The following is a 17,060-nucleotide window of genomic DNA, read 5'->3' on the forward strand; positions in this document are numbered from 1 at the left end:
TCATATTTTGTAGTAATTTTGATATTATGAAGACAATTTTTTTTTCATCTTTGAATAGTTTAACTTTTACTAGTCTGTATGTGATAATTTGTACATATAATGTATATGGCTATTTGTACTTGTATTTCATATGACTATTTGTGTACATGTAAGTACACTTACATCTGTACACACAGGGAAATTTAAAGTCACAATGGTGTCATTTATTCATTACAAAATATTTAAGGTGGAATAACCCTCTGCTAGAAAAGAAAGATAACTCTTAAATCTGATAAATCATCGCGTTTTCTAAAATGTTGCTCCATATTTTCTTGTATCTATTTTATTCTTATTCTTGTTTTCTGTTAGAGTTTTATCCACTTTAACAAAAGTTCTTCTCTTTAGCAGAGGGTCATTTTCCTGTGGTTTTTGAGGATGGTTTTTTCCTCTCATTTGTTTTGTATTTCATATGTGTGCGCAAACAGAGAGTAGCATTGCCTGTATTATATGGAAAAACCAGATTATTTATATTTTCACAATGTCTGAAATCATTGTCAGCAAACATATCAATTTTTTTTCTTTTCTGTTTGTTTTTTCAGGTATATTTCAATCAGTGTTTCATTTTTCTTCTAATATTTTTGTTGCTCTTTTATCATGTTAACTCAATTAAAAACAATCATATTTTTATAATTATATATAAAACTCCAATTGTGACAATATTTTATTCGATTCCTGACTCGAGATCAGGTTATTGGCAAGTCTGGGTCATTTAAGATTTTTTTCTTGTCTACATTTCGTTCAAAATTTTTCTTGTGTCCTTCACATTAACTGCATTCACATGACTTGTGATATTTACACTATTGCAACATTTTATTTACTTATTTAAAACACTCATTGTTTATGTGGGATAAAAACACTTGACAGTGTGTTGTAGTGTCTGTAATGCATCATTTATAAAATTTTCTGCTTCCTTTCATTTTTAGGATATATTTTTTTGTCATTATTTTTGCCAATAGTAGCATGAAAGTGGTTTGTAATTTGATAAATGATTATAAAATCTTTATCATATGAGATATGATTTTGTTATGTATGTAATATATTAAATATTACTTATAGAGAATAATATATTAAATATTACTTATAGAGAATAATATATTAAATATTACTTATAGAGAATAATATATTAAATATTACTTATAGAGAATAATATATTAAATATTACTTATAGAGAATAATATATTAAATATTACTTATAGAGAATAATATATTAAATATTACTTATAGAGAATAATATATTAAATATTACTTATAGAGAATAATATATTAAATATTACTTATAGAGAATAATATATTAAATATTACTTATAGAGAATAATATATTAAGTATTACTTATAGAGAATAATATATTAAATATTATTTATAGAGTGTAAATGTTTATTTTATGATCCATGGATTATAAATGCACAAATTTAAAATGTAAGGCTATCCTTAAAAAAAGGTTTGTTTGGAATTCCCGCCTGAGGGTTTTCAGACCCAGAAGGGAGGGAGGGATTTTTTTTTTCAAATTGAAGTTTGTTAAAAAAATTGATTAAAAAAAATCTCAACATTAAACTGAAGATTTTAATTTCTTTTATTTATTTTTTCTTTCTTATCTTTCTTCTGAATTTTGAAATAAACGTACAAAAGAGTACTCTAAATAAAACAACAAAACATTTAATACATGTAGAAGTCAAATTTCAGTCAAACCTTGTTTTTTTTAAAGATTAAAATAATTTTATCTGACAGTCTATTTCATAGGATTTCTCTTTGGAATCTCTAGCCCTTTGTCACGACAATCCACACAAACTCAAAGTTATTTTAAATAGGGACTATAAATGTTTTTAAACGTGATATGAAACTTGTTTCATTGTGGATTTGTGTTTGCGGGATCGCGGGTGATCACTGAATGGAATCTTATTTTGGGTGTATTCACTCCATTCAGTACTTTCATTACTTTGATTATCCTAGCGATTTTCCTATTGCCTTCCTTATATAGGAAAAAAAAAACTTGGGGGGGGGGGATATACCTATTCACAAAATATATTAATGTAGAATGATTTTTTTTTTCAAAAATATATTAATGTAGAATGATATTTTTTCAGAGACTCTGTTGAAAAATGGTAAACATACATGAATAGCGAAATTAATTTGAGATCTAAAAAAAAAAAGAGACGTCGTGATTTTTGTGTTGAATTGTGATATCAATATGAGCGAACAAAGTCCTTTACATAACAATACGATGCTATTATACAACGATAATATTTGTTATCTTCGTAGAATTAACTCTTTCCCATAATTTCTAATTTGGTGCTAAAAACGATATTCCATTTATTTCACGTAAAAAATCTTTTAACCTAAGAAATTTGTCACATTATGATATATATACAAATAATCAACACAGATATATGATATATTTTTAACGTTGAAAAGTCATCGATTAAAGACGATTACTATCTCTGTAATGACGCGTTTCGTACTTAAGGCTATAACGAGAACTTCCAAAACGCCTATTTGTATCACGACTTCGTTTTGTTTTAGTGATTTTGTATTGCATCCATGTTTTGCCAATGATCTTTCAAGATATTTCTGTATTTTAAGGTCACTTGAGTCGCTTCCGAAATTGTGAAATTCATGCTCCCAAGGTCAGGGGTTCTGATGTTAGGGCGGGGCTCAGTTGATTAAGTAGTCAAAATGCATGAATTCTTTAAAAGCCTTCCTCTCTGCTCCTGGTATTTAGCAGAAAAACTAAGTGCATAGTTTGATACGCAAGCTTCTTCCAAAAAAGCCGTAATGCCACTGTCAAAAGAGTTAAGGTTCATAAACCCTCTGCTCACTCATATAAAATATTTCTTTAACTCTTATGATTTTGCAAAAGAAATGTATTTTTTAAGTAAAACACAAACAATTATAGCATGGCTTGTGGGTCAAAATTGGACAAAAATGACACTTCAACTTGATAAATTTGTAAAGGAATAATAGACATTTATGTTATGAAGAGTTATCTCTCTTATCAGAGTATCGAAGAACTTTGAGAAGAAATTGTAATGTATGATACAAGGGAAAAGGTGATAGCGTGTAGGTAGCCCTGATACATTCAGACAAGTATATAAATCTATGTTTTTGGTTGTTGATGATGACCAGACTAGTCATTTTGTTGATCTCCTCTTTATTTGAGCAGCATATCTTGATTTATCAGTTTATTTTGTTTTTTTTTAATGTAATTATAACATTTATTGTCATTTTATGGATTCTTTACAGTGTTGTATTATACTCAGAAGACCGTTAAGGCCCTTGGGCCTCATATTTTATAAAAAGTTTTTGCTTTTTCCTAGCTTTATTCGGAAACTTGGTCTGAAAAAAAAATAGGTAAGCCTTAAAGGTGCTTAGACACAGATTTGAAGTTAATATTTACTCAAATTTTCTGTATAATTTCATGACTTATATGTTGCTTTAGCATTTCATATGAAAATTTGATAAAAATCTTATTTTATCTCAGGGCGGAGAAACTACGTCATATAGGGTTATCGCTTAAGTTTTCAATGGCGGACTTTTCGAGCGCCTCGAGGTAAGTTTTTCTTTCAATTTATCTAATTTTAAGTGAAGAGGTCAAAATAATTTCAGGCAAAGTACTTCAACTACTTTATGAGATGTGTTAACATATTTAAATGACTGAAAAAGCCAGTATTTATCGTAACAACCCCTGGCAAACTTGGAAAGATGCGAGGTTATCGCCAACAATAACGTGCCGTTTTTGACAAATGCAGGTGATAGCATAGTTATTCAGAATTATGTTCAAAATATTTATCGAGATTTTAGTTAAAAATACAATTACCTTGAACGTATGATTATTTTCTTCTAAAATTAACATGCAACTGTTGGCAAACACTTAAAATTTTAAAAAGGTTGTCGCTCACATAGGTTTGATTTGAGGTTATCGCGCACATAATTATTCGCATCATTTATAGCATTGCTGTGTCTTGGAAAATTTATTTGTTTGATTGATACTTCAGAATAAATCAATATTTTGAGTAACATTGTTTTATTTCTCACTAGATCCAGTTTCCTTTGTAAGTGCTGCAGGAAAATTTTAGCCACACCATCGTCTCTGAAACAGTATGAAGACAGACATTCTAAAACAGAAAAACATTCTCACCGTGTTTATCCCAACATACGGGGTGAATGCTATGTTGTGCACGGTGTGTGTGCTTTCGAAGCGATAGAAAGCTGGTCAAGGGTATGTTTTTGTCCAGTTTCTCTATTTATTGATAATTTCGCCGGAAAGCAAAATCATCATCTAGTGAGTATATGGATACCTATGAATCCACTGTACACTTTCTAGTTTTATCAAACACCTCAACACAATTCCGAGGAACAGCGCAAGGTTGACGCTACATTGTGTTTATGATCAAATATCAGAACAAAGTTTGCTTTATCATCACTTTCATATTACTGTTAAATACATGTTATCTATATAAATATACATGTACGCAGGGCTTTAATTGGCGACTAATTTAGTCGCCATGGCGCCTAAAATTTTGATTGGCGCCTAAAAATTTTCCATAAATCGCCAAATTGGCGACCATTTTAAACAGACTTGGCGATCGTCGAATTTCGGAAATTTTCACATTTTTAACAATTTTTCTGAAAAAGCGAAAAGAAATTTAAAAGAAGAGGAAATTATTTTTAGCAATATACATGTCATATTTTCTCAGGCACGTCATGGGTCCCTATGTTCCATTAACTTTTAAGTTGGCGCCTTAAAAAATTGCCTGGCGACTAAAAATTTGCAATGGCGACTAAATTTTTTTGATGAGGGGCCTAAATTTTAGAGGCCACTTAGAGGCCTGCATGTTGTACAAATGGTGTAAAAATAAAACAGTTCGTATTTAAAGATATTGACGAAAAATCAAATGTGCCCTGGATGAATGCAACATGTTGGACCTGGGGTGTATACCCCCTCTTTTTCTTAATTATATCCTTGTCCGAAATATCATTGAAAATGTTAATAAACAAGTGCTTTTTGTGAAAGTTCGAATTACTGTTTTATATTATTCGCCGGTTTTATAAAAGCACAACTATAGATTCATGAAAATCGGACGGATTTGATACATGTTCGTCGCCCTTTTCAATCTTTCTATTTTGCTTTGCAAATGGATGTACAAGGTACTTTATTTAACTGTTTAATTTGATGACCAAAAAATCACCCCTTTCTTTTCGATTTAATAAGGAGGAATGCCACACCAGAATGTTATTTAATAGATCTTTAAGACATCCCTGTTAAGTTATTGTTTCAGCATTGATAGGCCGATATTAGCTCCTAATTATTTTATAAGATTTTTTCCCCAATTTTTCATAGAAAATGAAAAAAAGTATTATTTGCAAATACTTTAGAGTTAAAAATTTGCTGTTAATAATTGCATAATATGAATATCTAATGAAATATGTTAAGAAAAGCCAGATAGTCATTTTAATTTTTTTTTTTTTTTACTAACAAATTATTTATGAAAATAAAACACATCATTTGTGAATATTTTCAAAACCCATGGATAATATATTTTTAAAAAAACAAGTCACAGCTACAAATGATATGTTAGACAATCATACTTCAAAAGGAAATTGAAATGAAATGCGAAATTTTAGAGAAATTATATTTTAAATTTTGGCCAAACCATCTTAAACAAAATTCTGGTGTCCCTTAAAGGCAACTCGTCCAGATTGTTTAATACATGAATCGTTTTAAACATTTCAAAAAATATTTTTCATAATTTCTTCTTAAAAATATTTTTTTTAATGAATGACTTTGAATAAATAGCGTTTTTTTCGTCTTAAACATCGCAAATGTAAACAGACCCCACTTCTGTTAACAGTAGTGTTGTCAACGAGTACCTGGTTAACCGGTTAATCGTCGGACAATGCGAGTATCGGTTAATAAAACTGCTACTCGGTTACTCGGATATATTGAATTTTATAAAGTAAATCATTAGGAATAATGTATTTTTGTCTATGATGTCCCCATTTTATTTACCGTTATTTAACGTAAGTCTCGACCTAGGGTTTTACAAATGCGATCGATTTATTTTAATTAGTATTTCACAGTTTATCTAATTGATGGCTTTGATTGCCAAGGGGTATACAAGTTTCGATGGCTTGATATGATTATGATTACATCAAATAAACCACATTTAATTATAATTACCTCACATAAACCGTAAACCTCTGCTAGTCCTCAGTACAAGATTAAAGAAGATGCTTTCACATGCATCGAAATATTTTTTAAAGAATAGCTGAATTTAACTCTATGAGGTGTGAATCATGTGAAGTGGAATTAACATGCACGGATGGGACAACTAATATTCTAAACCACCTCAGACTGAAGTTTAACTGTAAATCCAGTAATATACAAAGCGCAAAACAGCCAATGATTACGGAGTGTTCGAGAACAAATTTATTTAGAAGATATTGTGTGTTTGTGATTTTAAATGAAGTTCATATGCAGTTTATTTGTGTTTTGTGTATACCGATATACAAATGATAAGATAAATATAGAAATGGTAACAACATTACATACGATACAGCCGAGTATATATCGCTAACAAAAATGTTTGATGTCTAAAGAAAGACCATCCGAGTAACCGGTTACTCGATCGGAAAACTAAGCGAGTAACCGGTTACTAAAAATCGTCCGATTTGACAACACTAGTTAACAGTGATGAGTTACTTAATTTAATTATTAAATATAACTTAAATTATTATTAAAATGCTATTATGTAATGAAACTGTAAACTACAGATAATTCATTGCAAAGTTGAAGAGTAATAAATATGGATTTCATGTATAATGATATAATTTTAATATTAGACATGCCAAGATCAAGACTCAGAAATCTTTAAACAAGTAAAATTAAATTTTAAAGTAGAAATAACGAAAATTTGTTTCGAATCTCCGAAACACTTCTATCTTGTGGTGTTGGGGTGAACGGGGGGGGGGGGGTATAACATATTGCTTTCTTTCAAGTCTTATTTATATGCTGTGTACTTACCCCAGCATATTTTGGCATCAAGTATTGCATTGCATCATGTATTGTATTGTTTTAAAGAAAACAATTTTTACCATTTTCTAGTAAATGGGGGGGGGGGGGTGTTTAGGAAAGGTAGTCCAATCTCGATTTTTGGTTACTAGTACTTTTCTATAGATTAATAACTCTGAAAATTATAGGAGTGGTAAAAATTTATTGATTTCAATTTCATTTGTATATAAAATTGTACTCAAAACAGTGAGAGTAGCCTTTTCTAAAATTACATTGTATAACACCCTAAGAAAATGGTCGAACCTTAGAAATTTATAGTCCGCTTTATATGTTTATTGTGATTTGGTAAAATATGAAATCTTCTTGGATAAGGGGAAAAAAGGAGTCCGCATATTTCTGAAATTGAAAGAAAAAATTATATGAATGAAAAAAAAATACGAAAATATTTTGATTATATACATGTTACTGAATTGGCATGATTTGTCTCTAATATTCTGTAAACATCAATGAAATGATTAGGCCTATGTGAGCGACAACCCCAAATCATACCTATGTGAGCGACAACCTTTTTAAAATTTTAATTGTTTGCCAACAGTTGCATGTTAATTTTAGAGGAAAGTAATCATACGTTCAAGGTAATTGTATTTTTAACTAAAATCTCGATAAATATTTTGAACATAATTCTGAATAACTATGCTATCACCTGCATTTGTCAAAAACGACACGTTATTGTTGGCGATAACCTCACATCTTTTCAAGTTTGCCAGGGGTTGTTACGATAAATACTGGTTTTTTCAGTCATTTAAATATGTTAACACATCTCATAAAGTAGTTGAAGTACTTTGCCTGAAATTATTTTGACCTCTTCACTTAAAATTAGATAAATTGAAAGAAAAACTTACCTCGAGGCGCTCGAAAAGTCCGCCATTGAAAACTTAAGCGATAACCCTATATGACGTAGTTTCTCCGCCCTGTTATCTGGAAGTTATTGAAACTTCGAATTTCTGGACGCGTTTGATAGACACTCCTTGCACTTTCAAAAATTTTATCTTCATCCTTATTACTTCAGAAAAGTAGCAATTTTGTTGTTTATTAATGAAAAATATTAAAACTATAATGCAGAAATTCCAGAGTAGAAATGTAGAAAGCAAAATACTCTCACCAGTATTGTCAGTCCGTGCTCAGTGGTGTGTGCAGAGTTTAACAATTGAACACACCCGGTGAAACGTAAACATTAACAACAACAGAGCTCGTGCCCTGTTTACAGTTTACGTTTCGCGGTTGTATTCAATTTGTTAAACTCTGTACACAACTACACAACACTGAGCACGGGCTGACAATACTTAAGTGAGTGGGTTTTGCTTTGGCACATTTTTACTCTGAAATTTCTGAATTATAGATGTAATATTATTCATTAATACACAACAAAATTGCTACTTTTCTTAAGTATTAAGGATAGAGTTAAGATTTGTGAAAGTGCAAGGATGTGTTGATCAAACGCCTCCCGAAATTCGTAGTTTCAATTCCAGATTAAATAAGTTTTTGATTTTATTTTCGTGTGAAATTCTATTGCAATATATAAGTCGTGACATTATACAGAAAATTTGAGAAAATATAAACTTCAAATCTGTGTCTAAGCACCTTTAAATGATATAAAAATTTCCTCCCTCTACCTGCGTCTAATATAAATGCTCTTTGAGAGAGGAACGAATGACAACACTGCTTGGGAGATGGGTAATGTTTTGAAAATTTTGTAAGAACATTTTGCAATATGTTGGAAATGCGTTAGAAATTGGTAGTTTTAAGAAAAGGAAACATTTCTTTCATTGTTGCATAAACATTTTTAACGTCGTTAGAAAATATTGAAGAATGGTAAGATAGACATGATTTATAATAAAACAAAATATTGTAATATATTCAAGAAACGATTTCTAGAAATGTCTTGAGATGTTATAATGGAGACTTTTCAGAATGTAATTTTGCAATGTTACTTCGAGAACACAATGCAGTTTAAAAAAAAAATTCAAAACATGTTTCACATGAAATGGTTCACAAATGAGAAAGCTTTGCCATTTTTCATTTCAACAACAACAAAAAAAATATTCTTGACCCGGAAAATATTGAAAGGTGTGTCGAGCCGAGTAGTCTATATTTTATCCAAAATAGCTGCCGTTGCCATGGAACTAAAAATGGGTCAATTTAAAAAAAAATAAATTTTGCAACCCTTTAAGAGAGTATTTGCTCTCTGATTAAACAAATTAATCTCTGAAGATGGCCTGATATTCTGTTTTAAATTCGTTTATCTAAAACAAACAGGTACCCCTGCACCGAGAGAAGGGGTTGTTGAGACGTCGAGTCTTACAATGTCTTTGGGTGACTAATTTTACGATTTCCTGTGCGTTTAAATTTTGGGGTTGAGACTCAATGATTTAAAATAAATATTTTAAGATTTCGTTCTAATTTTGAACAAGTCTTAAGTCGAAACACTCACATTTTCATTAAAAAATCAGTTGACTTTCATGTAAACTTCTAGCCAAAATATTTTCGATATTATTTTAGCATTAATTGAATAGGATATATAGGGGGTAAATGTTACTTTAGTGTGAGATTTCCCGGGGGGGGGGGGGAGGTTCCTATACTTAAGATTTAAGACATTCCGGGAGAAAAGTTGGCTATGGGGAAAACCTACTCCACAACACAGCATAAAAACTTAGAACATGTATTTTTTAGCATTGAAAATAAAATATCTTGTCAATTTAAAACATTTTGGGACAGTTTTTGATAATTATATTTTAATTTTCTATCTAAATGCATTAAAAATCTAATACATTTAATATGGTTTATCTTCCACCGTAAAATATAAGACATATTCGTACATATAAACAACAAACAATTCAAGCTGATATAGATATAACATAAACCCATATAAAAGCCAAAGCTTCTAACATTGTTCTTCAATGTGCAGGGTTTGTGATTTAACCATATGTTACCACGCGTGAAATCTCCACAATGACTCTACAATGTCAACACTGTGTCTGAGTGTTCGTGGAATTGATTAAGGCGACACGTTTTCTTTTCGAACGCTCTTTATCTCTCACAAAGTCAAGGTGAAATCAATATCCTCCGACTTAAAAAGAGAAAATATTAAAGATTAATTTTTCCATGTACGGAACATTTCAAAATTAGAATAGTTTCTTTTCTGCAAATATGAATAAATATTAATGACTTCAAACATTTGTGAATTATTTTAACTGAAGGTATGTAAGAATCACTTGAAGTAATCTTATTTTGCTTTGTTTACACGTACATAATGCTATAAGTATAAAGAATCAAATCAATAGATTGTTTTTATCATTTATTGATCAGTCATGCCCATAAAAATTGTATAGATATCTCAAGTTGATTTAATTGCTACTGCTGTTCCAAGTGTGTTTAGATGTCACGCATATAGTTATAGATAAAGTCGCACAAACAAGATATATTTTGTGTAAGGATCTATGATGCCTTGTCCTTTTAATCCCTAATACTCAAAGACGTCTCACATACATTGGATAAGAATGTGGATAATTTACATGATAGGAGTGTTTATATTGGATCCGCCCAATGTTGCTTGTGATGAAGAGCCCGAAGGTCAAAGTTTGTTACAGGAAATCTTAAACGATTTACGGAACGAACAAAATGTGGATTCTTCAAGTACTTCTACCACACAAGATCCGCCACAGACTCCATCAACAACGAGAACTTCGAACGCTACTTTCACTTTCAATACACCCAGCTCAACTTCACCGTCCCAAATATTCCACAATTTGACCGTCTCCATGACAACACAAAGAACAGGAGGAAATGATTCAAATGATGACGCCATACAGTCCTTGATATCCTTTCTAAATAACTCAGATAGATCTCAAACCAATGATACTGGCGCTTCATTACAAGGTCAAATTCAAGATATTTTTTCTAAGACCCCCGGCAACAGCACACCAAACATCAATACCTTATCAACCACAACACTCAAATCAACAGACGTTACTCAGAATTGTGCAGCAAGAGACATTTTACAGTCTCTTTGTACTGACGACCTGCCAAGTTTGGTGAAAATTGCCAACATCTGGGACGTTTATTACGTTTTATTTTCTGATGACGTGATGAACGAGCTATTGCTAAACTGTGCAAGTGGTGAATGGTGTATTCGCGATGAATTTGATATATTTCGTGCAAAGATGGCGGAGAAAGCCGATATGGTTATGAATTCAGCCATGTTTTCCGAGGCTTGCGGTCAAGTCTCCTTGGAATGTCTACAAAGTGCCGTCCAACACCTTGAGTCATGCTCCTTTGGACCGGTAAGTTACTTTCTTTACAAATAAGAATAAACAGATTGGTTCATTTTTTGGGGGTAATTGGTAATTCATAATTCTTTTCAGAAATAAAACGCATTTCCATGCTTTTATAAACCTCAAAAGTCTTTCTTCCCTTTAGAGACTGAGCTTTATGCTTGAGAGTGTAAGATTGATGTGCTCTGTAAGGGACGTGACGTCATCATCGGATATACAGTGTACGTCACAAATTCTTGCTGCTTTACACGTCACATTAATGGATATTTTGAGAAAAGAAAACAATAAACAGGTATTTTTCATGCTTCTTGGTCGGTTTCAGTTAAATTAAATAAAATTGGAAAATTAAACGATCGCCCTTAGAAATTAACTTATAACATTAATCATTAGACACCCTGTCATGGATATATGTTGGCATGTTTCTTTTCTTTAAAAAAAATATTATAATAACTGCAATTTATAAAATGATTTTTTAATGCTTATTTAATTTTGTTTTGTACAGGATTTGAATACTGCTTTTGAAAATGATAAATGTCGAACAACAGAAGCGTTGGTAAGCTATGTTTTTATTCTTTTTAAAAAATAGTTTTTTTAATACATCGCAGATTTATTGAGATCGGTAACTGTTCGTTATTTTCACCTTTTTCAGAATAACACATTATTTGTTTATTCATTTATTTATTTCGTTTCAATTTATTTTTATTTTTCAGATGACGAGAACTTACCTGTGTACCTGTAGTAAATGTATTGATACTGTAAATGGGATGCTATCAAGGTAAACTCTATTTACAAAAAAAAATAGTAGATTTTTTTCTTAGTTTTAGAACTCCCTTTAAGGAATGAATTTAATAGCCACCCAATTTATACTGTATAACCTAAGTTGGGGAAGTTTATGCTTTACAAACCTCGAAGCAATTCATAAAAAGCGTAAACTGTTCCAACGCAGGTAATACCAGTATAACTTGAGTAGCTATTGAATTTATTTCTTATAATTTAATTTTCCATCATTTAAGTATATAGAAAATAAACATTTTCTCCTTCAAAAATGCGTTCAAATTGTACGTTTTTTAATTGCTACGTCATGCGTATTGATACATTTTTGACGTAAGTCATTGTGACGTAGGCAACTGGGACAGTTATATCGATATAAACTATTATTTTTTTATCCATTCAAATGACGCGTTACAACCAAAATTAAATTATTAGTATATAACCATGCTTCCGGGACCAATAACATTAAGGTACTCCGATCCTCTGGTTCAGAAAATCAGCAGTTAAGTAATCGAAAATGCTCACAAAAATTCACAAAGTTATGTGTATTTACCCATGATATTTCTTCAAAGTTCAAAGTATAATCACTGTTAATCATATTATATAGGGGAAATTATTTAAGGAATCACTGTCTAGTTAGTAGAGTATGCCAGGGCATCAACGACAGTTGGAAACGTGGGATAATTTGCATAACGGGCGAAGCCCGTTATGCATAAATTATCCCACGTTTCCAACTATCGTTGATGTCCCTGGCATGCTCTACTAACTAGACAGTGATTCCTTATATTTCCATATCATTTTGAAATAAAATTGTAAATTTAGATTTTAAAAATGTAGACTAATAGATTTAAATTACACGAGGCCTCACATGTCAATTTCAATAGTCCCCGCCCACTGACGTCAAACGCAAAGACAGCCGCACGAAAATTACATGCATATTAGACCTCCTTAGAGTCAGACACAAAGACAGCCGCACGAGAATTACGTGCATATTATGCTTTCTTAGCTACTGACCTTTCGCCTGGCAAAATTTGCATTCCGTTAGAATGATCAAGAAATCAACTCTCCTAACTTTCAAAGAGTTATCACAGAGAAAAAAATAGAAATGGAAATATTACAATATCAAATATATTTTCAGGGAATGTGAATGAAAGCACCAGCTTTGCATTTTCTAATTTTAGATTGATTATCAAATATATTTTAGGGGAAAAAATTATAGGTATCCAGGCTTGAGAGAATTTGCATGTTTTTCATACTTACGTGGTATTTTAGTTCTTGTATTTTCTTCAGTTCTGTCTAACACATAGTTTAAAATCTTGTGGTATCATTGTTAGACATCACAGATTACTGATAATTTTACATCATGGCTAATAAACATTGGTATGTACACTGTAAGGCTAGATTAAAGGAAATTTGTTTTCTCGAAAGATGTATTTTTTGTTGTACTTTTATGGGGTACAAATGTCAATTTTTTACAGTACAGTTTCGTAGACTTCAAAGAACCATGAATCGTATTGAGATGCATGAAATGAAAATTGTTGCACAAAATGATTTCAATTTCAAGCTTCATTTTGAGACTTTTTTAATTAAATGATAATTTAAAGAGTTATCCTTCCTGGCTGAGGAGCGGATATCCTTAAGTTGTTTCTCCACTTGCATGACCCTCCAGTGAATACGACTTTAAAGCCGGTCAATATGAAAACTTATAACCTTTTGAATTGGTGTAGATTATGTAAGGACTATAAATTATAAAAGGACTATAAAAAGACTATGAATAAATTAAATTGTGGACTATATGAAACTATAATTCTGTTTATCAAAGTTTGATTTCGATCAAAGTTGAGTGGATTAGTTTTACATATATATAAAAAAAACTTGTATATTAAGAAATAACTTTCTCTGGTTATGACCATAATGGTAAATATACTTTGGCATGTTGTAATATGCAGAAATTACATAAATACCATTTGTCCCAGTGTATACATGTATATATAACCTCATAAATTCTCAAAAAATAGAATGTTATTTCTTGAGGAAGCTCAAAACACTGCTCACTAAAGAGTCCAAATTCCATGGTAGTTTTTTGCAGTTAGAGTGATCTGCCCTTTGATGTAAAATGGAATAAATGGAACTCTACAGTAAATGAGATAATTTAAAATTCATTAAAGCATTCTTAATATCATATTAGATCAAGATAAAGTAACTGAAAAGATTTTTTGAATGTATTTTCCCAATATTTAATTAAAAAAGTTATTTCAGTTCATTAATATGAACATTTTTCCTGGAGAAATATGGCAGGTACCCTATGTTGAAAATGAACTAGAAAAATTCAGTATGTACATCTTTATATGATGAACATTTCTCAAAGACCAAAAACATTTTTGTTAGTGTTTAGAGCTTCCTTAAACTTACGTTCTAAGCTATTAGAAATATTTTTCCAGTAAACAACGAAAGTATGATTGTTTAGGCTTAGATCCATGACTAATATTATCTGTTTCAGCTTTAGACCATGGTTATGGTTTATTGATGACGTAGATACATTAAAGGTCACGTGTCATTACGAGAATAATACTTGTGTATCACGTGACATGGTTTTCATGATTGATGATGAACCACTCCCAATCCCCACACCTCCCACGGCACAGACTGACACTTACGAGTCCCAGGGGGTAAGTCTGATACTCAATCTTTTTTGGTTAAAATGAAAATCCATCCACTACTCATATCATAGGATTTATTTCATGCCGTGTATCACATTATCACATTATTTAGAATGCATATAGATATGACAAAGAAATATGAATTTAGATATTAAATATTTAGGGATCTAGTTTCGTTGAAATACATCATTTTTTTGTTCTGAACTACTTCAAATTTCTTTGGATTCTTTTTTTTTTTGGGGGGGGGGGGTTTATAATTTTCAAAATGTTTATTATTTTTTTTATATAAAAACGTATAAATTTGTATTTGACAGAGTGGTTTTGTTGACATACGGTCGGCACCTGTGGCTTTGGCAGGATTCGGAACAGGTGCGTTTGTAATGGTGGTAGGCCTTATTGTGTTTGTCATCGTTTTCATCAAACGTCATCGCGTGACGTCACGGAAGCACGAGTACAAACCCCTCGAGACAAATGAACCATAAATAATTCAATTTGGGATTTTTGTCCGAGCTTTACGTTGCTAAGAGAACACATTAATCTTATTATATGAAACGAAAAAAGTGATATATTTAATTTTCAATAAATCAGTGATGCATTTTGTATCTTATTAGTTGAAGTGATTTTTTTTTAATGCTATATGTGTAGATACTTTTTCAGGAACAGGGACGCATCTCGTTTCCTTATTGGGTTCCAAGAAGTGGTTGTTTTTAATAAAACTGGTACATGTATATGTGTAGAATTTTTTTTTCAGAGGTAGGAGTATAGAAGGGGTTATTAAGAGTACTAGGTACAGAAAAACTTGGTAAAATATTTTATGTACTTAATTTATAGTTTTGATAAAGACTAATTAGTGTCTTTGCATATTGTTATATATTTCTTACTATATAATTTTATCTGTTTGGGTTTCTAGATGAATAGTTGGTTTACAGTAATCAATACTCCTATATAAAATTATAAAAAGAAATATACCAAAACTTTTTTTTAAAAACTGTTTTTCAATGAAAAGAACATGTTTGAAATCGAAAATGCATAGATTTTAATTTTTATTAATTTTCGAGTAATTTGCTCTTCATACACCAGATTTAGTTTGAAATCTGATCTCACCAGAAATATAATTGTTCTGACTGAAGATTCAAATTAAAATCAGCTAAGAATCTGATGAATTTTTTTTTCTGAGCGTCGTCAAATATTTCTCTGAATGAAATTTTATAAATAAAATGTTTTGTTGAATTTTTTTTATGTTGTTTTAGCATTATATGTCGAGAAATAACCTAAAGACTTTGTTTGACATCTATGTGATTTCCTAGACATGTACGATATAGTGAAAATTTATAAAAATATCCATATTTTAGAAAGAACAGGGACACATTCTGTCAGTTTTAAGGAACCTAAACAATTATTAGATCTAGATTTTTTAACTTAAATAACCTAAAATATGCATTGGGGCGATAAAGGAAGAAACCTGCTTCAAATGTAAAATATTGAAATTTAAAAGCCATACGTATTCTTACAGGGAACTGAGGACAAAACAAAGAATATTAGGCAAAGCTAAGGCACGAAGGGGGATATGTACTCCTCTTTGGCACCTAATCCCACCTCTGATATTTTCTGGGTTTTACTCTGCTCTCGATTTGTATTGTTTGATTGGACTTTCGAGCATGATTTCTATTCCTGAAACATGTTTATTGAGGAAAATCTTTGATTGCATTTATTTAACAATCGGTGAATTACATATGCAGCTTCCCAAAGTAAGAGTATTTTTTATATCCCAGAACATAAGAACAGATAATGTTGTTATGGAGTATTCTATTGTCCTTGACTGTAAGTTAAGAGAAAGTTGAGTATAAATTCCCTGGCTAGTATTAAATAGTATGCAAAAAACACATTTAAGAGACACACATCTTTTTTTGGAAACAAAACCCCACGAAGTAATTTATTTATTTTTCATCTTTATGAAAATGCTTTTTATCATTTCTGACACAGCAATCATATTTTTTCTTTATGAAAACAATAGATACACGGTATTTACATCAACATCAACCGATCAAAATTTGCAATATCAAGACAGAAAATACATAATATATTATTTAGAACACGTACAAGACTAGTATAACACGCTTAAATATAACACAGTCATATAAATATAACATAGTTACATTACTCATAACCTACACTATCTCATTTATCACTGCCTGCATTTTCACTTAATTATTTGATCACTTTTATCTCTCTAGATCTTTTATAGTTCAGTC

The 17,060-nt window shown here is 30.8% G+C and overlaps 1 protein-coding gene across 1 annotated transcript; it reads left to right on the forward strand.

Annotated features, from left to right (window-relative positions):
- Window positions 1-10,531: 10,531 nt before the first annotated feature.
- LOC133202140 (uncharacterized) lies at window positions 10,532-15,410 on the forward strand. Its single transcript, XM_061337915.1, has 6 exons — window positions 10,532-11,386; window positions 11,523-11,669; window positions 11,880-11,930; window positions 12,088-12,152; window positions 14,649-14,817; window positions 15,123-15,410. The coding sequence occupies exons 1-6, from the start codon at window positions 10,604-10,606 to the stop codon at window positions 15,288-15,290; spliced, it is 1,383 nt and encodes a 460-aa protein (XP_061193899.1). The 5' UTR covers window positions 10,532-10,603; the 3' UTR covers window positions 15,291-15,410.
- The last annotated feature ends 1,650 nt before the right edge of the window (window positions 15,411-17,060 follow it).

This window comes from Saccostrea echinata, unplaced genomic scaffold (assembly GCF_033153115.1).
Source record: "Saccostrea echinata isolate AGI-Se365-2 ecotype Australia unplaced genomic scaffold, CSIRO_AGI_Sech_v1 ptg000046l, whole genome shotgun sequence".
Classification (NCBI taxonomy): Eukaryota; Metazoa; Mollusca; class Bivalvia; order Ostreida; family Ostreidae; genus Saccostrea; species Saccostrea echinata.

Coding starts and splice junctions, on each gene's coding strand:
- LOC133202140 (XM_061337915.1), top strand. CDS start 10,604: ATGTGGATAATTTACATGATAGGAGTGTTTATATTGGATCCGCCCAAT. Junction 11,670..11,879: donor GAAAAGAAAACAATAAACAG/GTATTTTTCATG, acceptor TGTTTTGTACAG/GATTTGAATACTGCTTTTGA. Junction 11,931..12,087: donor GTCGAACAACAGAAGCGTTG/GTAAGCTATGTT, acceptor TTTATTTTTCAG/ATGACGAGAACTTACCTGTG.